Here is a 22,839-nt window from a genome sequence, read left to right on the forward strand (position 1 = left end):
CAAAAAAAGAAAAGAAGGTAATAATATTTGCCACTTGAAATCCATTTGTCATTGAAGTCTTGTCTATGTACAGTAATCGCCTGAAATAAGCAATTCTCAAATACCTCTCCGTTCTGCACAGATTCTATTCATAATAAAAGCAACATTTTGTCAGAATAATTTCCCTGCTTCCCAAGGGACTTTTATCCTGGGAGTTGTGTATGTGCTGGGACTGGTGGGGGGCTGTTTCAGAACAAGTTACTCTGCAAAACTACTGTGCAGTATTCTTTTGAGTCACTAAGACCTAACATTTGTTTCAGTGAGAACATTTGTGTGTCTTATTGATGTATTTTGTGAATTACCTCAGATTAAAGAGGATTTCCTCCCCCCCCCCCCCTTTTTTTTTTTGTGTCAGTCTTCAGTTCAGGTCATCCAAAAATACTGCGATTAGTTTGTGTTCTGTTACAAGAATTAATCTTAGCAGCTTTCATTCATGTTTGAATGGACAGTTTCCCTTCAAAGCTTTCACAGTTAGTGCTCACTAGCATCTTTCTTCACCGGAAGGTTAGAAATAGCATAAACCTTGAGCCTGATCTACGTAATCCCCTTGAAGATGTGTTCCCACTTGGCTCCAGATCAAAGTAAAAGCATGCAGGTGAAATGTCGCTCACGTGTTATGTGCAAATCAGTGGAGTTTCTAATAGCTTTCCCTAGTGCCAAATTCACATTAAACTGGGGAATGGAAATCTGTCTTCTGAAAAATGTATATGCCAGAGTTTCAAAACTAAATGTATTTTATGGGAAGAACCACCAATGCAACATCTACCTGTCTAAATGCCCGTCAGTGGATGCCAGGGTCTCACCTCCATGTAAAAGCAGAGTCCATAGTAAATCCCCTGTTCGTGGTTCAATTGAATGGAAGGTGTTTGTGGGGAGTGATGAGGTAGATGGAAGAGGGGAGAGGTCTGTGCCAATAGTCTGTCTCATTTGGTCCTTGACTCAGTGGTCTTAAGAAGGTCCTTGTGATACACGTAACTTTGACAAAGATTTGCAGCAATGGAGCAAAATTACAAAGCTGTAAAGCAATAAACCTATTAGGGCTCCTCAGCTAGATGGACCTTCCCTTGCTGTTCCAGTGATGCTCTTGGCATGTGAGGGTAATTAACCTCCGACACTTCCCACGGAGAGGAGTTAGCTCCTCTATCTTGTGCTGAAAATGCATGCTAGAGTCGAGTGCCCGGGACTTGAAGCCTCTTTCTGTAGCCTAAAACAGAAAGACATCTTTTTTCTCTCTGTTTATCTTGTGTCCATGCCATTGAAACATCACATAGCAATGTAAGGCTACGTGTCTTTTTCTTTACGCTGCATGCTGCAGCTTCGGGCTCCCCCCAGCCAGGGTAGAGAGTTACAAGATCCTTTAGACACAGTGGGAAAACTTTACAAACAATATATCATAACCACTTACAATTGCAAGCACATTATAACTGTAATTGAAACCAGATTGCTCTTTGAGATCTAGAGTGTCAAAATACAATGGTCGGACATAAATGAGCAGTGGCACTGAGCATTAAATACCCGAGCTGAGTGAAATCCGTTACCCCTGCAGATTTCAGAGGACATCTCCTCACTATTCCATCCTTTCTGCCCCAATTTTATAAGCAAAAATATTGTCTTTGTACTTGTTTATCGAGATCCTCTCCCCCAACAGAAACGAAATTTTCCCTTCCTGTCCTTACCATAAGCGTTGGAAATGGATCATTTAGCGGTAAGAGCCAAAAAAACCCAAAAAGGCAATAGCTCACAGTGTTGGAATTAGAGCTCCTTTTCAGTTGCTATCCCTAATGATGTAAAACCATGGTAATTAGAGCTGCAATCAACTATTCAGTGCAGACTTGAACTCTTTTGAACAATCCACTGACTTCTGTTTGCCCTTTAGGCTTGCAGTGAAGAGCGAGTTGAAAGTCATGCCACTTGTAAGCATCTAGCTGCCAGAAAATTTCAAACTGTCTTAGCAGCTGCTGAATTAGAGAAAAAGTGAGTCCAAACTGCGTTTAGGACAAAAATCACAACCTGGGAATCATCTGACCGTTACCACAGAGCGTGTTTGCCTGTGCCAAAGCTTCTGGAAAGGGAAGTAAAGTTCACCGTTGCCAGCAGTGTTTTCAGTTCCTAATACAGAGGGAGCAGAGCATTATACTGAGTCCTCTGTCTCATGTTTGGATCCGTAGAAACTCCCCTGAGCCCCATCTTGCCGTGCAGAGAGCTGCCGGTACCGATCCTCGTGCGTGCTGCCTTTCTGGTTGGTTTTCTTACTCTACTCCCCAGCCCACCACGCTGTGGCGGCTTCTTCCCTCACCCGGAGCAGGAGCAGATCTAATTCCTCTCTGCCATCCGCTGTGCTCAACTGACCTCTACATTTTTTGAAAATCCTGTTTCAAGTCACCTCCTTTTCCTTCCCTTACCTTCTGCCAACCACCACCAGCTACCACAGTTCCCAGTACCTTCTACTCGGGTATCTCCCATCAAACCTGTTTGCTGAATCTCTCAGCAATCTGTCACTCAGTATAGGTTATTTTGAGCTATACACTGAAAAATACCTGATATTGCAGTACAAATAATATCATCCAGAAATAACGGGGGTGGGGTATTTTTGATAGCTCATAGCCCCCCCTTACTAGTTAGTAAATTATATATAAAAAAATCAGTCGTGGTATGCTTAAGGAAATATATGTCCATGTGTAATGCCAAGATTTATTTTTCAAGTTCATTACTTTGTATTCCAGGGTTATTACTTCGTAATTCCAGAGTTAGGGATTTCCTGGTTAAACTGGGAATCTCATTTGGCATTTAAAAATCTGTCTTCAGTTGTTTCCTCTTGTTTATTTCTGTTATTATTTCCCTTAAAGAGATTTGCCTGGGAAGAAGGGAATCGGATTAGTAGAGTTTGTAAGTTGGTCTACAAACTACATTGGAAATGAAATGCAATGTTTTTAACATGTTTTGCAATGTTACTTTTCCATTTTCTGAAAACAGACGGTCCTAGTAAACATACATTACTACAGCTTATGATTTACGTGCAGGGAAGGAGCAGGTCTGGGGGAACCTTTAGTTGGGAGTAGCTGCATCTTTTTTTTCCAAACCACCAAGTCACTCTTTTTTTTTCACTTCTCCCTGTTAAGTGGAAGTTTTTAAGCCAAAAAAAAGCTGATGAGACTTTAAAGCAAGTTTAAAGCAAGTTTGATGTCACATTTACTATTCTCTTACAGCCTTATTCTGATTAGGGACTAGTATATCAAGGAGCAAGTGCAAAACCCGGTTGACGTCAGGAAAAGATGAAATAAAAGAAATGTTACACATTCTGATATTTTTAATAAGAAGTTTGAAGTTCATACCCCTTATTAGAATTGCTTATGTGCATGTATCTCAATCCAGTGTGCACGTTAATTTTCCTCTAAACAGCTCTGGAGTGTTAGATACGCCTTTTTGGGGCAACGCTGTGTGTTGTTATGCAGCACCATACACTGATCACTGGTAATTGGTTTTGTAAAGCAAGCTAGCAGGAACTTGTTTTCTCTTTGTGATAAAAATAAGCCGAACTTAACATTTAAAATCAGGTCATCTTATAAATAATGTAATATTTTTGGATTGCTCAGTGTTTTTCTGCTTCGAAGTGCTTTACAGGTGTTAATCTTAGTGACATTAGCTGTTTGGTTTTAATGATCTGAATTTGCAAGGTTTGGGATAACTCTGCTTACCAAAAACATGAAGGGGGAAATTTTGGTGCTGCTGAAGTCCATGGCAAGGCTCTCATTAGACTCCAGGAGGCAGCAGGGCTTCACCAAGGTTTTGGATGCCTACAAATGCCTGCAGCCACAAAGGGTAATTGTCGGTAGCTTGTTCAGACAGCAAATAGTTTGATGTGCGTTACTAATGTTCATACAAATAGTGCATTTGCGGGAACTAATTAATTAGCATTACCAGGTCGTGCTGGAGTTTCTCAATGCAAAGTCATCCAGTTGAAATAGCAAGCGACAAATTCAAATATCAATCTCAAAAAGCCCAAGCGCTTAAAAATCCTACGTTAAGCTCCTGAAATTCCAGATATAAAAATACCATATTGGAGTTCTTTCTGTCTTTTTATCTCAAGCCTCTAGTATTCATATCCAATTGCCTTAATAAACCCTGAGAAGCTAAAAAACTCCAAACAAAGCACATTGTCATATAAGCACCTGATTCCAAGAAGAACAGCTTATTAACAACAGTAATATTGTAATTCAGTTCTGATGATAAAGGAGGACCGGCATCACTGGTACGTGGACATTTTAATTGCCTGCAGAATTTTGAGCTCTTGCTGGTGATACGTGCAAAGTGCTGACACTAATCTGTTAGTCATTTGAGGCACACGTGTTTTCCCCTCAGCTACCCTTCATTAACTCCATTTGCACTGATTCTGTTCTAGAAATGAGTAAGCAAACGAAGAGGTGCCTGTGAAATCTGCTTTTTGGGTCAGCATTAGTTTTACATCAGTTGCCCTGCATTTTTGTGGCAGCGTGGCCTATCTATACTATAGCTTGTGTCCCCCAGATATACGTGTCATCTGAGCTCCAGAGTCACTTGGAAGGGTAAAACAGGATAGAACAGTTGCTGATTCATTGCTTGGCATTTTGTTACACATTTTGCATTAATTTCAAGGGCTGAGATAATTTCCTAAAGTTTTGAGATATTTCATGAAGCGTGCTTTAAGGCCAGGAGGAAACCTGTACTTTAATTATTAAGGAGGTGACCAATTAACGTATTTGGCATAATGAAATAATGACAGTTTTGCATAATCTTGCATGCTGACAGCACAAGAGTGGTGGTGTGCACGTTCTGCGCACGGCTGCCTTTCTGCGGCAGGGAATCTAGATCTGCTTTAAAATCAGTAAGAAAACCAAAGCATTTGCCGAATGCTGGAAGAAAAAAATGTCTGAAATCTTCCCATCAGGATGTTTTATTGCATGAACACCTTATCTTGCGGAAAGCAGTAGGCTCTTAGATGAGAACAAAACAGGAGGTTGCTTAGCAAATGAAAGATGAGAGCTCTGAAATTCTTCCTAAAGGCTTTTTTTTCTCCCTAGCTCGAGGTTTTGAAAGTTGGCTTTTTTTTCCCCCTTATGTTTTGATTTGGTTTTGGTATTAAATGCTGAAGTGGTGTAAGTGGAGCAACTCAAACCCACACAGTGTTGTTTTATATCAAATGTGATGTGATGTAGCACAAGGTGGCACAGCAGAACTCAAGACTACGCATTAGAGAAGGCAGATTTAGCTAGAGATGTGCCTCCCACATCTTCATCGGGATTTGCACAGCAGGAAATGGAGCAGACTTGGAGCTGTGCAGCAAGGAGGGGTTTATTCCACCCAGTTTTAACTCCTACCCTTACCTGCCGCCTGTGTGGCATTTTGGTGTGCATGTACTGGTAAATAATGAATTATTATCAGCCACATTGCAGGTAGGTGTGGTGGCTGCTGCCCTGATTTGGCATTATAATAACCAGTCATAACGGAATTAATTAGGTATCAGAAATCCAAGAAATGTCTTTGTTTATCACTGTAATTAAATACATTTGGAGAGTCATTAAAAGCAATGGCAGGTGGGCAAAACTGAGGAAGAAGGATGGCTTTGTAATGGACTAGTCAATGGTTTTGTTCTGAGACAGATTTTTTTAAAATATCTATCCCCATGTCTCTAAGTCTCTCTATTCTGATTTTTTTTTTCCATTTTGCATTAGGATTTTCTTTATTCATTTTCATGTTCATTTTTTTCTTGGTCAGATGGATTTATTTTTGCGACGACGATAATTAGGACTATACCAGCTTTAAGACCCTATTAAAGCTGTGTCTACTGTGCCGGAAGACCTGCGATGTACCATGAGGTGGACTTGAGAAGTTGGCAGGGCTTGTATACCAGACAGCTTGGGTAGAGGAGGCTGAGCTTCAGGGAGGTGACAGGGCTGGCTGAGGGTGCTGGGGCAGCTCAGGGCCCTGTGGCGGGGGGCACATGCAGGTAGGGACCTGAAGTTTTGACTCCATCTTTATCCGTAAGGGTTAGTTTCTGAGATGTACAGTTTCATACTTGGAGGTATATTGAGGTACTTATTTTAATAGAAAACTGAATTTTCAATCTAATAAAGTTATGTTTTGTGAAAACATCTGCAAAACCATTGTCCTCTAGTAAAGATTTCCTGTCTTAGCGAGCCGTGTGTGCGTGTGCAGGTCTGAATCTGGCTAAGCATTCCATAAATATTAGCTTACTATTAAGGGATGTTATTTATTAATTGCAACATCAAACTAATGCCAAGAGGGCCTTATTTGTAGGTGTCCCCTTTGTGCAGGCTGCTCTCCAAATAAGAAATAGGAGAATCTGCCGTAAGCCGCACAGGTTCAAGCGTGTGGATTTACACCTTTTAACAGTGCTGTAATAAGTCTGAAGACAAACAAACACCTTCACTGAGCAGGATAAATACAGATGTGACAACAGCAAAATATGGTTTCTCCTCTACCAGTGTCCTCCGCACTGAGCTTGGAGCAGCACATGAGGTTGGTCTCGAGCTGCTGCTGTCCTTCGGTACCCATGTGGCCGTGCCATGGGACAGCCAGCTGAGGAGAAGGGGGTTTGGGAATGGACATCTTCAAAATTGCAGTATGCCAAAGAAACTGGAAGATGTGCTCTAGAAATAAAGCTTGCAAGTCATGGATTTTGTGGACTTGTGGAAAAGGGTGTGTACCTTCCTGCATATCCACATGTGTATGCTTATATATATGAAAAAAAAACCCAAAACGTGCATATACACGCACACACACATACTTCTGTAAAAAGAACGTGAGGGTTTCTAATTACTTTCCAATTCTGGTGTTTACCCTCTCAAATTTGTGAGATTTCAGAAATTTAATGTCTAGGTACATATTTGTTTAAATATTAACAGAGATTTTCATCTAAGCATATGACTCCAACAGCTCGAGCTCTAGGAAAAACTCTTCATTTAATGAGCTTCAAACTAAAAATATTAGAAGTGCTGTCATGCTTTCAACCACAGGTTAGACGGGTAATTGTCACGCTAATTCTCAATCTCTTTATTATCTTACTGTCTTGGCATTAACATATGTATCTTACTACAGAGTTAAATTTATATTTTTGTAGTAATTAAATAGATTTTATTAGCCTATCTCTTCTTTATTGCTTCTAAAATCAATTCTGGTTTGAGATGCTGAAAATATGACTGAGACTTCAATTACGGGGAATTCTTTAGCATCCTGACCAAGAATGAGTAATTGAGGCTAATACAATTTAACATCTTTAGAGCACCTAGAACTCAAATTCTTGTTAATGGCAGTAATATGCTATGCCTCATTATGTTTTTTGCCAGTGCCAGTGGGTTAATAATGCCTGAGATGGTCTCATGACAACATCGCTTGCTTAACATTAGCATTGAACATTAGCATTAGAAACATGGCATTTTTCACTGCGTTTGGTAGTTGCCAAACTTGATTTATGGCAGGGCTATATTCCTGCAGTGTAAATTATTCTCTCGCTTCAAGCTTGTATTGCATAGCTAATTTTTTTGCTAGTGCAGTGACACTCTTCTTATGCAAATCACAACGATGAGCAGAAAAGTTGGGCAGGGACGAGGAAGGGGTTTTCTTCTTGGTGGTGCTCCTTATGCCTGAGTGCAGGCTTGCCTCTCTCACTGCAAATTACTCCGGTGTGTTTTCTTGTTCTTTCTCCAGTCTGGAAAAGACCAAGTTCCATCTATTTTTTTTTAGATAGTGTTTGTCCTTTATTAGAAATTCTTTGGCAATGGATTGTACAGAATTAAGGGGATTGCTTTGTCACCGGCAACCTCCCCTCCCCTGTCTCCCAGCACTAATGGCCATTACCGTTAATTATTTAGAGTTCCTTGTTTTTCACACAGAAAGCAGCGATCAATGTACAATGCCAGGTATATGGTTGTGTACTCCCTGACTCCAGTACTTTACCCCTCATCTTTCGAAGGGTCTGTTTTCTTTGATACAGCCCGTGGTTTTTATTCAGCATGGTGTAAGCAGCACTATTTAGAAAGCTTGTTATTTTCATTTTTTTCCAGGCAGGAACATTTTCTCTGTAAATGTTAACCTTGTGACACAGTCTGAAAGGTTTCTTTTCTTGTGTTTTTATTCATCTCCTGCTAATTTTCTGCTGTTGTGCATTCTGGGCTGCAGACCATGTAATGGCAAAACCAAATGGGTAACCTTTTCACCTACGCTCACCTATGGCTTTTTTTGCTGTTGGATATGGGTGGTCCACAGGGTGTCCTGATTGGGAGTGTTAAGCAATCATGAGAAGTAAAGATCTGGACACGGTTGTTCTTTCCTTTCATGTACAAAAGCACCCCAAAACTGAAAAGCGTTGAACAGTAGCCACAGACATTGTAAGCAATAAATAAGATGATACATCTGGCTTCTAGACTGGCTTTTAGCAATTTCAAGAGCCTTTGTCCTATGGGTGGATTGTGCAAACTGGTACTGAATTGTTCCAGCTTTGGTTGAAATCCCATTGAAATATGTATTTTTTTGTGGTGGGGGGAGAAATGTTCATGCCAACTGGCCTTCATATAACCGAGCTGTTCGGATGGGTTGACTGGATGACTGCTGTGGTGCCTAGAGGCAGGATTTCCTCAAGATTCAACTTTTGATCGTTTTGATCCACTGCCTCTAAACACTGGGCTGTAGAACAGGGCATGGTGCATCTGGTGTCCATCTAGGTAATTTTTGAGCATTTGTGGCCGCCTGAGCTCACACCAGAGTCAGGTCCAGGCTATGGTATGGATTTGTAGTCACACATTGCATTCTGTATACACTCAGCAAAACAGAATTTGCCACGTGCCGTGGTCTTTCCATGTTATTTTGGTTGCACAAAGACAAAAGATTTGAGAAAATGTTCCTGTAAAAATTGAGGACCGCTGCATGTTAGAAACAGCAACACTTGGGGTCACGGTTTTGTCCCAAGGGTTATTCCATTAACTCATCGTAGGTAGGGTTAAGGAGCTTACAGCTTCCCGGCTCCAAAAGTTTTACCACACAGGACTGCAAAATTAACACATGCCAAATAATATTGAATCACCTGGGTTGTGGCCTTATTTCATGGACCACATCGCTCACAACATAGTACAGCATCACGCAACAGAAATACTGCTCCTGATGGGTAATGGCACTAGGAGTGCTGAAGTCATGGTAGAAAACTTGCTTAATGATTTGCATTTTTTCTCCTATGTTACAAAATGTAGTTGAGCAGATGGATGCAGCCAGCTGTACATAGAGCTTTAGGGAGTACTGGGGAGAAAAGAGAGAGCTTTTTGTTAAGATAAATGTAATAATCTCTGTGATAATTAGTTTAATTTAGATCCCTGCATCTGACTCATTTTTGACTAACCCTGTATGAAGCCTTTCTTGCCTTGCTGACGAGTCTGTGAATTTAGTTTGATTACAATCCCTTTTTTTGCGCTTGCGGATTGCTCACTGATCACTGATATTTTTCATTAAGCAGTTGCTTTATTACATTGTTATTTAGAGGGGAGTAATTTGTGCTTTCTAATTAATTTAATTCCAGGCACATTTAGTAAGTAGCTACAATAAGCCCATTCAAGGGGTTTTAGGTCATATTGACATTGTTTACCAGATGTGCTCATTTGTTTTAAAACACTGTTAACTCTGTGATGGCAGCAGCCCTGTTCAGCTGCGTGACTCTTCCACCGTCCCTAATCTGCACCTCCAAAAGCCCCCCAAATTAGAAAATCTGTTTCAAGTACTAGTGAGAGATGTCCATAGGCATTAAATCACAGAGGAATTCTATTGCAGTGTCGATATAAACTGCTGCTATTCCATTATCAGATTGGAGGGCAGAGCAGCAGAGAAGCCTTTTGGCTTAGCCAGGGATGTGAATGCCATTACTCCGACCGCAAAAAAAATTGGACGATGCCAAAGGGAAGCAAACTGGGTGTTAAGTCCATGCTTGGCCCATTTACCTCTGAAAAACTTGCAGTGAGGCTTCAGGAGAGAACGGGGCGGCTGGGAGGATGAGCACACCAAGCAGGGCATGGCGTGAGCAGTGGTGGGACACGGTTAATGTAATCGAAAGGTGAACGTCGTAATTCATAGTTGTCACCATCCCAAACGCATAGGCATGGGCAATTGTTTTTTGCCAGAAGCTTTTTGGTAAAGCTCAGCGTTTTCTGCTAGTGGTGCTCCCAGGATTTGGGGATTGTTCAAGTGCTTCGTGTTCATCATGTTAAATACTGTATCCATTCCATCATCTGAGCATGAAAACTACATACGATACCTATCATTTGCTCATTTGGCCTTCTGCATCAAAAACTGGGGTTTTAAAATGAGACCCTAATTAGATGAATAAATAACATTTTTACAGGAAAATGTACAGGCAGGTTATTCCCCTGACTATAAGCTTGTCCTGTGAAAAACTACCAACATTTGTTAATGTGGTCTGCAGTCACCTATTTTGGTAAAAAGTCACTTACTGCTTGATCTGCAGCAAAGTCTGGCACAGAGCAGTGACACTATAAGATTCATTGGCCTCTGAAGGACCCCCCAAACTACGGCCTCGGTGTGTTTTCCATTCTTTTTCAACAGTTTTCCATCTCGTTTGTATTGGAACAGCCAAAATTCATGACAAACTTTGAATGAAAGGTTTGTTCAGTAGTTCGTACTTAGTAAATTTAATTTAATGCTTGTGATGCAATAAACTGAATTCTGGTACAATTTGAACCAACAGCCGAGCTGCATCTCCACTTTATTCTTTGCAAGGAACATTTAAATTGCTGTAATACCTTTTCTGGTTCATGTTGGTCTGTTAAGGGCGCGTGCGTGCATGGGGGTCTGTTCTACCTATTGATTTAATAGGAAAGAGCATCTCTTGGAAAGGGAGAGTAAACGTGTGTGCATGCATGTGGAAGGGAAGAGAGAGAGGGGGAGAATCTCAGTGTGTTTATCTCCGTGATAAATGATGCCTGTTAAAAATGTGACTTGCCATGAACGTTATTAGTGCTTTGCTCTTTAAGTGTATTATACAAACACAGTCACCGTCAGCAGAAAAGAAGCTGCGGTCTTGATTGTTTAGTTCAAACAGTTTTGATGTTTCTTTGTCCCTCGATCAATCAGCGCCTGGAGGTGTATCAGGTATTGGCTGGGCATGCATCGGAGTGACGTGCAGAGCACAGATATTCCTCAAAAGCTGAAAACATTTCATTTAAAATACCCATTACAGTTTGCACCCCAGTCTGTGAGCAGGCAGCAAAGTAAGCTCGGTTTATCATTTTTAATTGTGGATCTTCCCTGTTCAGAACTAACAACTCCCAAATTACCTTAAAATGAGTTTCTCTCTAGGCAGATTTGTAACTCACTCGCATTGCATATTTTATTCTCTGTGTAAAAGTTAGACAAGGGCATGGGTTTTAGCACAAACAAAATGCATAAAGTAGAAGACATAATGCGGCATAAATGCCACATAAATCACATCTTAAAGACAAAAGCAGATTTCAAACATCTGAATTACTGAGCACTTAATGTGGAGTGTAATCTGTGTTTTGGTTTATGTTTGTTTTCTGGAGTGTCACACAGAGCAAAATACGGGGAGTTCCCATTCCTCCAACAGTGGAGGAAAAGGAAGGTGATTTTCAAAGTGCCCAGGAAAGAGCTTTTTCCTGCGTTGTAGGTAAATCCCCCAAACAAGTGTCTCCTTTGCTGCTGGGCTATAGGTAGAAATAGTCGATAGAAATCCCACTTGAGTTCTCTTGCTTGTCACAGAGCGGGGAAGAGGCTGCTCCAAAATGCAAAACTGTCCTTGAAAAAACCTTCTCTGGTGCCCTCCCAGCGGTTTCTTCCTTTGCATCGACTGCAACCCCTGTGTCCTGTAAGCCCCCTTCTCCAAGCCCCCGAGCGTCCCCCCCAAGGGTCAGGACATTTGCAGTGCTCTTTTCAAGCCCCAGCCCTCTGAAATCCTAACGAACAGATAGAATCTCTGGCTTCAGAGATTTACACTTAGGATGGACAGGAAGGAGAACGCGTGTTTTCTCAGTAACATTCACATTTCTAGGGATGAAAGCTTATTCCTCCTCATGCTTTTGTTTTCCTTTGCCCAGCCCATGCCTCCCGGCTCAAGCCAATGCACATTTGCCTTTCAAAAATCGATTTCAAGAGAAATACTTCTTAAAAAAAATCAACCTGTTTCCCCCGCACCGCCGCGATTGGTCCGACAAAACCGCCGAGCCGATCGCGTCAAAGGGAAATAACCTCGGCTTAATTGGAAGGCAAGTCTCCCGTAAGCCAGGGGAGCATCTGAGATTCTGCCCAGGCGCCGGGCTTCGGCGGGCGCTGGGCGCTGTGGGCTTCTCTCCCAGCCTCCCGGCTGCTGCAGCGGGAGCCAGCAGAGCTGCAGACAGAGCTCTCCCCCCGCTCCCGTCTCGCGCTCCCGCTGCCTCTCCCTGTGCTTTGATTCGATATGAACAGACTGGTAACTCCGACGCGAGAGCGAAAGCTGACATAACTCTGCAGATGGCTACGTTCGGGTGATACACCTAGGGATTTTTCTTTAAGGGAAGGTAATGTTTAGATGCTAATGTTTATTTTTCCCCTGTTGCCATTTTTCAGGACTGCCGGTCCCAAAGAAGAGCCCGAAGTCGGTAAGCACTTCTCAGCTACTATTTTTGTATGTCTGTCTGCTTTGAAGGAAGAAAGGCATGAGTTCAGCTTGTTTTCTTTGTGGGTCTCGATTGTTTTAAGTTGTCTTTCTGTTGCAACCGTGATTACCTTGCACGGCTCCTGCTGCATGGGGAGATGAAAGAGGAATGCAGTGCGGAAGGGGGACTTGTTTGCAAATAAAGCCTCAGGTTTACAGATCCTCTTCCCTGACAGATTAGCTTCTCTGTCGTTTAACTTACCGGAAAAAAAAAGCTATTGTTTCCCTTTGGAAAGATGGGAGGCTCCACCTTCTTGCCAGATGGCAATTCCTGGCGGATGCTTATAGGCACCTACCTTTTCCATTAACTCCCTGAGTTTTCTTGAGTACCCTTAGCTGAATTATTAACAGAATGGGAAAGCATGCATCTTGTCGAGAGAGACAAAGCATGATCGGAGCACAGTTACGGATCCCGGGGAATACAGTTAGCTGTCCGAGTTCTTGCTCTGGAGCTATTTTCATACTGAGCAGGATTGTGCTGCAGGTGTGAAATTCCTTATTTTTTTAAAAAAAAAAAAAAAAAAAGCAACAGAGCAGTATTTTCTGATCCTATTTCCATGTAAAGCTGTTACCTGGATGACATGTTAGCTAACGGCATGGAAGCCGTGATCTAAGGTATCATTAAAGCTCCATGTGTGATATTGTGGAAGAAATTAATGTGCTATTTGTATGCAACAAAAAGAAATGTTTTCTTTTCAAAGGAACTGGGATATTTAAAGCCTGGCAGCTTCCAGTTATCTGTTGAGAGGGAGGGGGAAAAAGAGAATTCTCTCCCAGTAGCTTAGGGGAAGCAGAGCGAGTGAGGTCTTTGCCGTGTTGTAAGATGGTGTGAAACTTCACCGACAGTGGTGAACACCGATGGGTGCCAAAAACTGCAGCTGGGCGCAGCCCACCTCGCTGCAAACCTGGGCGAGAGGCTTATGAAGGGGCTGAGCAGAAGGCTGCTGCTTTTAATACGAGTTTTCTGTTGATCCAAAAAGAAAGCCCTGAAATAATTAATGTGATTCTGATGGCTTAGGGCAGTGCTGATTAAAGTCGCGTGAGCCCAGGCCTCTACCACTGTCAGCCCGCATTAATGTTGAGAGGCAGAAGTGCGGGGTGTGCTCCCTCGCAAACCACAGGCATGTCAGACCCCGCGCACTCGCTTCTGTCATACGCGGAGATTATTTCACCCTTCGGTAAAACAGAAGCGAGTGTGTAAAATACGTACGTGTCTGGCACGTTCCTTTTCTCTGCACTTTTTTCCCTGATTGGAGCAGAAGTGGCTGCACTCGATCCGGACTCCAACTTCCATCATTAAACTAGCCCCGATCGATGAGTCCTGGTCTTTTCAAAGCGTGGAGGCTCCCGCTTTGCCACACGCACATTCAGCATCAGGTAAAGCAGGATCCTGCCGTGTCACACGTCTCTCTGGTCGGCAGCAATGCACCGTGAAAATCTGAGCAGCATCTAAATCCGTGTCAGGATAATCCTGCCTCGGTGAACAAAGAGGATGCTTGCAAACAGGAGTAGCCCTGCAGCGGCAGATTTCTCCATACTGTTTGCTTTGACGAGCTGGTCAGCCCTGGGAAAGCAGTCCCATTGCCTCGTGTGCCTCTCCTGAACCCCTCTCACCTTGCGTTAGGGTCCCTCCAGTAACGTTTGCTGTGGCCCCAGGCGGTGCTGTTGCCTCTAAAGCGCAGGACTGCCAAAAGGCAGAACCTCCTGTTCCCCCTGCCTGCACACCGGATCGTTTGCATTGGCAATTAGCAGCGATGTTTTACACTGCCGCATTGTGCGGCAGCTTTAATGACCGACCACTCCTCGGAGGGGCCGAGCAGAGCGTGTCGGAGCCGGCACAGCTGCTCCTTCATTCCCAGGCGTCGGAGGTGTGCACAGGTTGAGCACGGAAACCTGGAGCAAAGCGCTGCGGAGCACCCGTGTGAAGAGGAGGAAACTGTCCTCGGGGCTGTCTGGGGTGGATTTGCACGAACATCAGAGCACATGTGGCCAAGGCGACGGTCAAAAGCATAAAAGCAGCGGTGTTGCTAAACACCTTCCTTCCTCGGTTTGGTTGCAGGGCTGCCGCTCGGCTGCGCGGCGAGGGGAGCTCAGCCCTCTTGGCCATAAAGATTCCCACTTGCTCATGTCCTGGCAGGGGAGATGCCGGCACGCTCCGTGGCTGGGCTGCCGTCTCGCCGCCGCCTGCCCCGGCATTTCCCAGGGCCGGTTTGCTGCCCTTGCAGCCGTTGGGTGAACGCAGGTGCTGCCGGCGGAGCCGCGCGCCCGCGGGCTGTCTCCAGCGCCGCACGGCCGGCGGCGGGGCTTGGGTTGAACGCGCCGCCCGTTTCCCCAGCTCCCTTTGCCCTACACAGCGGGAACGTTTTCCATCATTCCTTGATGAGGAAACAGCTGCGGTTAGAGGACAGCATCCATCCAAGCCAGGAGCAGTTGGACCATTCTTAACTCGTGCTCATGCTTTGTTTCTTCTGCTGCATCAGGGAAGGCACGAGCTCGGGTCTCCATCCTCTCCTGCTTCGCTCATTGCAGTGACAGGTCCTCTCTTCTTATCTCGTATCCTTTCCCCAAGCCCGGACACACTCCCAACTTGCTGCCAACGGCTGTCTCTTTCTCAGACAAGCCCTATTTTTAGCTACCAGCCCAAATCCCGTATTCCCAGGAGGCCAACTTCAGGCTGTTGGTTACCTCCCGGCGGGGAGGAGGTGTTCTAGCCCCTTGGAAAGGTTTCTTAGTGCTGGGACTGCGGCATGGTCTAAGAATGTTTTTCTGCCTTAAACTCAGTTTTCCTGGGCTGTATTTTTCAGCCTGTGTGTATTTTCTGATGAGCTTTGCTTTTTTTCTCAGTTTTTAAGGAGAGTTTTTCAACCTCGGTGAAAGAGCCAAATTAGTAAAAAAAAAAAGTTTGCAGCCATACCTGGGACTGGGCACTTCCAAGTCCCTTCCTCCTCCTTCCTCCCTACCAAGGGTATGCTCACAGCAGCTCGCCGCGCTGCTTGTTTGTTTTCGGTTTCCCGTTGATTCTTCTTTAGATGAAAACGGGTAATATTTTTGTATTGACCATCTGGGGATATACATTTTCAATGTGCAAGTTCTCTAATATAGCAATTTCTTTGGCATTTATCGTGATATAACATGGATGACAACAAACTTTTTTTTTCCTTTTTTTTTTCCCCCTATTTTTTTTCCTGTTCCTTGCATCAAAATACTCCACAAGGGGGCAAAGATTCCCATTTCTAGCTCAGTTTGCTGTTGCTGCCAGGACCAGCTTCTTCAAAATGCTCTAGAGCACAAAGTCTGCAGCTAGATCGTCAGAAGACAGGATCACTGCAGGGGGAAGAAAGTGCTAAGCTCTTCCAAAAATTTGATTTTTCTTTTGGGTGTAAATGAATACATTGTCAGCATAGCTGAATTGTGGCCAAAAATGCAATTCCTATGCACAGCCTGTCCCTGACAAGAGACTTGCCCCGTATTTCGGGTGAATAGGCAGCACTTGGGGCTCTGCTGGTGAACCATGTTTGTCGGGAGGAGAAACTGGTTCCACAGCATGAGCGTTTTTGCAACATATCCCTCTTCATTCAGAGACCATTATTTTCACCCCACCTTGAAATGCAGTGGGAGAAAACCACAGCAACTCTTCCCTCTTGCAGTTTTATGCCTGGAGAAGCCTGTGCCAAAAAGCTTTGGTGTCCGCTCGTGCCGCAGGACACGCTCCCGGCCACCGTCGCCCCTTCTGCTGCGGGTTTCTCTGCCTGACACGGGCGTACGCGGCTGCTGCTAATGATCGGTGTCCCGTCTCTGCCTGCAGCCACCTCCCGGAGTCATGGGCCTCGGTTGCTTTAGCAGCCACTCTACAAAGTAACATTTAATTAGTCGTTCGTTTAGCACGAATGACAAGCTGGTCTCTGCTATGCGGGTCTCTGCAGCATCTTCCAGGCACTTGGAGACTTTTGTAATCAGTTTTCCTCCTGTCTGCTTTGGACGCACAGCAGCTCCGAGCTCCCTGGCTCACATGGCCTTTGCTGTTTTCTTCCCTCCCCGTACCCGGAGGACGATGTAGAGCTCCGTGTGGGCTCGCCCAGCGTCTGCTGAGGGAGAAGCGGGTTGGCGAATGGAGTGCCTGTGGCTGAAAATGGGACGGTACAGTGGAGGGAAGAAGTCCTGGAAGGCTGATGTGTGCCCAAACCCCGACCGCTGCTGCCCCCTCTGCTGTCGCAGTTGCCCCCCCAGCTGCACGGGGAAATGTGGGCCACGCTGATGCTCCTGTTCACCTCAGCCAGTGGGGAGAGGGCAGCTCGAAAAGACTTTCTTCCCGATAGTACGTTTTCTTCACCTTACGTTTTGCAGGGTATGAGCACTGCAAAGTTTCAGCGAGGGTGTAGGGAAGCTGGCACAGGCCATGCGTCCCAGACCTGAGGCTTGGGTAGGGCATGACAAGCTCCAGCCTTCCACATACTTATTTTTTCATGGCTGTAGTACAGTACCAAGGTGATTGTTTTTTCACCTTTGCACCAAGGCATAAACTCCTTCATTTGGGCAGCCCCCATTGCAGGGGCAGCTGGAGAGCGGGGCGGTCGGACCCCTGCAAGTCCTGGCGCTGCTGGCGTGCTGAAGCTGCTACAGGACATGCAAGAGGTTGGCCCCAAACCTTTTTGACCTCATCTGGTGATGCGAAAGTTGATTAATATTGTCTTGATTTAATTCAATTACATATATTCATGATTTCCATGGTTGTGTTCCCCTTTCTCTATTCCCCTCTTCAACTCCTAAATAGAGATGTTTCAGGCTTTTTAAAGGAGTTACTTTTTGGAAAAGCAACTGTCCCCCTGAAGAAGTTTTCTCCTGTTTCTTGCAAAATGTCTGTGTATTTGCAATTGCAACTCTAGTTTATTTAGAGGTGGTTTTGCTTGAGCTATGCTGACTCTTCCATTTGCAACCCAAATATGAAACAGAATTCATCGTTTGTTCAATATTTAGACCTTTACATATCATTAAGTGAGAACGCTTTTTAAAGTTCAAACTTTGTTTCTTTTTAAATCAGAAAGGTTTCAGAGAGTGCTCAACACTTCCCCAAGGGCTGAGTAAAGCTTCACGTTTTAGTCCCTGTACTCCAACTTCTGTAAACCAGCTATTTCCAGTGAGATTGGCCTGAAGTTTCACAGGATGCTTGTAGTTATTTTAGTAGTTTGGCCAAACAAACAAAACAATCCAGATGGCTGGACTGAGAGTTGTAAAGTGTTTTTTCTTTTTTTTTTTATTTTTAAGTTACAAAGGAGTGATTATCCACAGCATAGATGTTTTAAAATGGCTTCATTTAAAAACTGAAGGGCTGCATGCAAATAGCCTCTTTTACCACTTAGAAAGCTAAAAATGTTGAAATTGCTTCAGATATTTGTATCTGAAAGTCTGCAGATGAGTAATCACAGCAGGTATGCTTTGTTCAAAATTGCTTTAGAAGACAAAGGCAGTTTTACATTCTAATCAATTGAGATATTATTTAAAAAAATGCTGTTAGTGGATCAACAACTTGAATGTAAGACTGAGAGGTCAAAGTCATTTGGGCTGTTGGAGCTGCTTTTTTTTCTCAGTGTAAACCTAAAAATATGTGCAACTTAGAAAAGAAAAGGAACGATCGTTGTTAAGACTCGGAAAGAGGGCATTTCCGTGCAGTGACTTTCCCCTGTTATTAATTCAGCCCCGCTATGATGGAGCATCGGCCGCCTGGGGTTTCATGTGCAGAGTAAAGGTGGGGGTCCCCAGACCTGTGTGCACTTCAGCCCCCCGTGCTGATCTGCTCTGTCGTTGCTGCTGGCCTTTCTCCCAACCCCTGCTTGGTTTTCTGTGGGGAGGTCCCTGAAAGCAGAGACTCCTGGTGCAATGTTTCCAGGTACCCCCCGCCAGCAGGAGGCTTTAAATTTTTGCCTGAGTTTTCTTGGTACGAGTGGCTCGTCCCTTTTAGCCAGGCAGTTGTGGATGTTGTAAAAACAACCTGCAGGATGCTATTTTTCCAGCCACCCTCTGCGTCACAACAGCCCCAGGAACGTGCCAGTTCCCTGTGCCGGAGCAGTTGGGAGATTGGACTCAACCTTGGTGCCAGCCCAAGGTCATCTCAAAAGAGCATTAAAAAGCATTTGCTGTACAGTTTGAGGAGCTCTTGTTGAGGGAGGATTTTGCTGCATGTTGAGTAGTACAAATCCTGGCGATGCAAATGCGACTTGGGCTTCATTTGCACACACCGTTGTGAATTTGAGTTAAGAATTATGTACCCTGCTTAGCTAAATATTGAGCAGATAGAGCTCTTGACATACTGCTTTTGAATAAGCCTTGAATTTAGGCGGATGTATTTTTTCCTGTTTTAATACACTCAATTAAAACAAGGAAATCAAACTGCAAATAGACGTTTTCTGCTGTAATCCCGCGGATGCTCTGGGAAGCAGAGACATGAAAGTGGTACTCTGTTATCCACCCACTTGTGATGTGGGGGTTGCAAGAGCTGCAGAGCAAAAGTGATCTTTCATAGTAAAGGGCTGTGCTTGCATCTGTTTCAGAGGGACTGTTTAAGTTTTCACAGGGAAATCTGGTAGTTTTTCCTTTTTCTCGCAGGCTCAAGTTAGACCCTAATGTTCTCTGAGTAGAAGGTTGCTGAGTTTTTCTGCCTTAATGTAGGAAGAAATAAGCGCACTGAAACTAGTAACCTATAATGAGATTTAGATTTGTTTTATGTGCGAGATGGTGAACTGCTTTTTTTTTATGATAAATGACTTTGTTTTGCATATCTGTTTCTGTCAGTCTGCCTATCAAAATCTGTCATCGGGGAATTTAACTGTACCCAGCATTATCTGGTGGCAGCAAAACTGTGATTTATATATTTACTTCTGTGCATGCAGAAACCCTGATCAAAGAAGGGAGAAAAATTGATGGAAAACACCCACTCAAAGACCAATAACCGTCTGTTCTCTCTCTTTCCACTCGCTTTCTTCCTTACAGCAACCACTTGAAAGGAAAGACAGCCAAAACAGTTCTCAGCATAGCGTCTCCAGCCACCGCAGCGGGCACACCGCTTCCCCCGCTCACAGCACGCAGGTGCTGCCGGACTACACCGCCGCGGAGGCGCTGGCTGCGGATCAGCCGGACAGTTCTGGGCAGAAGAAGCCAGATCCATTCAAAATCTGGGCCCAGTCCAGGAGCATGTATGAAAGCCGACGTGAGTATGAAGCAGGTGTGGTTGCTAAGGCTACGGCTCCGGCAGCTGCTCTCTGTATATTTTCTTCGGGAAGAAAACTGAATCTTTTAGATTTATATTGAAAATATAAGGCTTCAGTTTGTTAATTTGGTATCTGTCAGTGATGTCTACTTGATAGAAGTGCAGTTTCCTCTCTGATGAGGAATGAATTTAGATCATCTCTAGGAAAGGGCACTTAGACCAAAGCTGAATACAAAAAATCCCCTTAAAATTAAAGACCCTCTTTTCCCCTATTTCTTTATTTTGCTTTTAAATTAAGCTCAAGGAGAATTCCCAAGTTTGTTATCCAGATCCTAAACCTTTTTTTGAGGCTAAGACTCATTGTTTGATATGTATAGGAATTTCAGTAAGGAGGGGAAGTATGTAGTTTGCTGAAATTCATACCAGATGCTTTCCGGTCTCACTCCGGGGAGGAGAAAATCCAGCTGAGCCATTTTACTTTGACCAGAGTGGACGTTTTAACAATACAGATATCAAATGCATATTGTAAGTGGCTTTTATGGCAATTAATAAGCTGCACCCTTGGCTAATAGTTCAGCGGGGCTTTGACTCTGCTCCAAGACTATAAATATGGTTTCAATCAGTTTCTTCTCTGCAAACAAAATAAAGATGCTGGCTTTGCTTTAATTGCGCTGATGAAGATGATTGAATCTGTAAAAGCTTCTTAAAGAAAGAGTTAGAGTATTAGGTTCATTTTCAAAAGCGATAGTTACTGAAGTTACAGAAAAGGGAGCTTCAAAGTCTTGGTGCTCTAAGAGTATCACCTGGCGTTTGATTTTATTGTGCTGATTGGAAATTGGTAAAACCAGTATGAAATGAACATTATCGCAGAATGAAAAATGGTAGGACTGTTTTTTTCTGAACAAATGAATCACTTCAAAATCTTATGTCCTGGAAAAATTAAATCATGAGTCACAGTTTCTTGGCTGAAGATGCATCTCTTCAGATTGAATGTCTCAGCAATGCAGTTTGTAGGTGTCTCAGCTTCTGTGTGCTGCTTCCCTTCCCTTCCCAGGATTAGGTGCACTGACCCCACAGGCTCTTGGGCCAGGTCATGCTGATCTGCAGAGAAGTGCAGTGATGGAACTTGCATGTGCATCTTGTTGAAATAGGAAAAAGGGGCAAGAGCTGAAGGACAGTGACTCTTCAGCCCTGCAGAGCTGCGGGCAGAGCTCCTCCTCCTCCTGCCTGGACAAACAAAACTGAGGCCATCACTGTCCCATGGCACTGGCATCACCCTTGCTCAGCTCTTGCGGTTCCCACAGGCACTGTGCTGGCATTGCTTCTGACCCCCTGCAGCTATTTAGCTAATTTCTAATTAACTGTTTAACTCCTACTAATTAGTCATTAGTATCAGCTTAGCAGCTTAACGCCTGCCTATATTTCCTGATAAAACCCAAGGCTGAGCTGGAGAAATCCTGAAGTGCATGGGTAGGTGGTTGCTCTTCTGTATCCACCTCCAACACCATGTGCTAAATCCTCCCTCTTTTCTTGATGGCTGCAGGTATCTTGTGGAGGTTTTATTCTTGTCTCTGATTAGAGCCCTTCCAGACAGAGGCCTTTTCACCATCTGTTGACCTGATGGTTTCCCATGCCCCATCTTTCCCTGTGCCACAGTCCTCTCTGCTTGGGCCTTTTGCTAGATTGGGTTCTGCTACTCCCCATCAGCTTCACTTGTCTCACCTTTCTGTGGTCAAGCATCTCTGTGGTGGGGTCAGTCCTCTTCTATTGCATCAATCCTTATCATCTGCCTCTTCTACCAGATGCAACCTACCTGTTTGGACATCAATTCTTTTCTACCACTTTTTTGTCCCATTGCCATTTCCTTCCCAGGAAGGTGTTTTCTGAGATATTTTGGTTTTATACAGAGAGGGTTTTTGGAGAGTGGCAAAAGTGTGATGCGATCATGTTTCTTTGTAAGCAAGCAGCACTAGAAGTGTCCAAGAGCCTATGAATTTCCAACCCTAAGCTGGAGTGAAACACACTCCCTGCAGATCAGCCTGCACTCTTACCTCGTGACGTGGCTTTGCTGCCTCTAATGAAAGGTGAAGAAGAACAGGAAAGATATAGTCTAAGTGAAAAGAGCAGTTGGACATGCTCTGTCTCCTGTTGCGGTCTGATCCCAAAGTGTGACTGGTGGTTTTATTTAGAGGTCAGTGGCCAGCTCATAAATGGGGACAGTGCTTCACAGCTGTGACCTGGCGCCTCTTCTGCCCTGGGAGCTTGGGGTGACCCACCATGTTTCTTTCCGTATGTTTGGCCTGCATGAAGAGTGGGCAATTGGTGGCTGCTCTGTTATGATTGTGAGTCATCCCTTTGAGGCTCACGTCCCAGTGTTGCCCAAGCACTGGCTGTGTGGCTCTTGGACCACTTGTAGGAAGCTCTGCTGACATGGAGCACCACAGACTGTGGGATGGAAGAAACCGTTCCCTGGGCCTCCGTTTTCACTGTCTGTCTGCTCCACGTGTGCTGTTCGTCTTTTTACCCAGCTGCAGTTCAGTTTAATTCCAGTGCCTCCTCTGGCGGGTGGTGATACAGTCATATCATTGCTTTCTTCTTTGCTTGAGCACCCATTCCCTTTGCCTTTGGGACTGAGGTTAGCATCTTGTCTCCCACGACATCCGTAGCTTTGGGTGCTAGGTATGACTCCCAGCATTCTTCTGATGAAGACGTGAGCAGAACTAAATGAATATCTAATGTACGGCAGGAGGATGCCACCCTAGTGCCAGTGCTGAGACTGGCTGATGCATCCTGTAACTGGGGCCTTTGGTGGCCCCCACTGCCCAAAGAGCCACAGCTCAGCTCTCCCAGCTCTCCCTGCTGCCCAGTCCAGGGCTTGCTCTCTGTTGATTCATGG

General features: G+C 44.3%; 1 protein-coding gene across 1 annotated transcript in view; it reads left to right on the plus strand.

Moving 5' to 3' along the window:
• The window catches only part of MAGI1 (membrane associated guanylate kinase, WW and PDZ domain containing 1), a 362,851-nt gene that overhangs the window by 313,786 nt on the left and 26,226 nt on the right, over positions 1 to 22,839 (plus strand). The window contains exons 13-14 of the mRNA XM_082004576.1: positions 12,655 to 12,686; positions 19,727 to 19,943. Coding sequence (XP_081860702.1) covers positions 12,655 to 12,686; positions 19,727 to 19,943 — 249 coding nt within the window. The remainder of the gene's footprint in view (positions 1 to 12,654; positions 12,687 to 19,726; positions 19,944 to 22,839) is intronic.

Source organism: Phaethon aethereus (genome assembly GCF_964289735.1).
Source record: "Phaethon aethereus genome assembly, chromosome: 11".
In the NCBI taxonomy this organism is placed as follows: Eukaryota; Metazoa; Chordata; class Aves; order Phaethontiformes; family Phaethontidae; genus Phaethon; species Phaethon aethereus.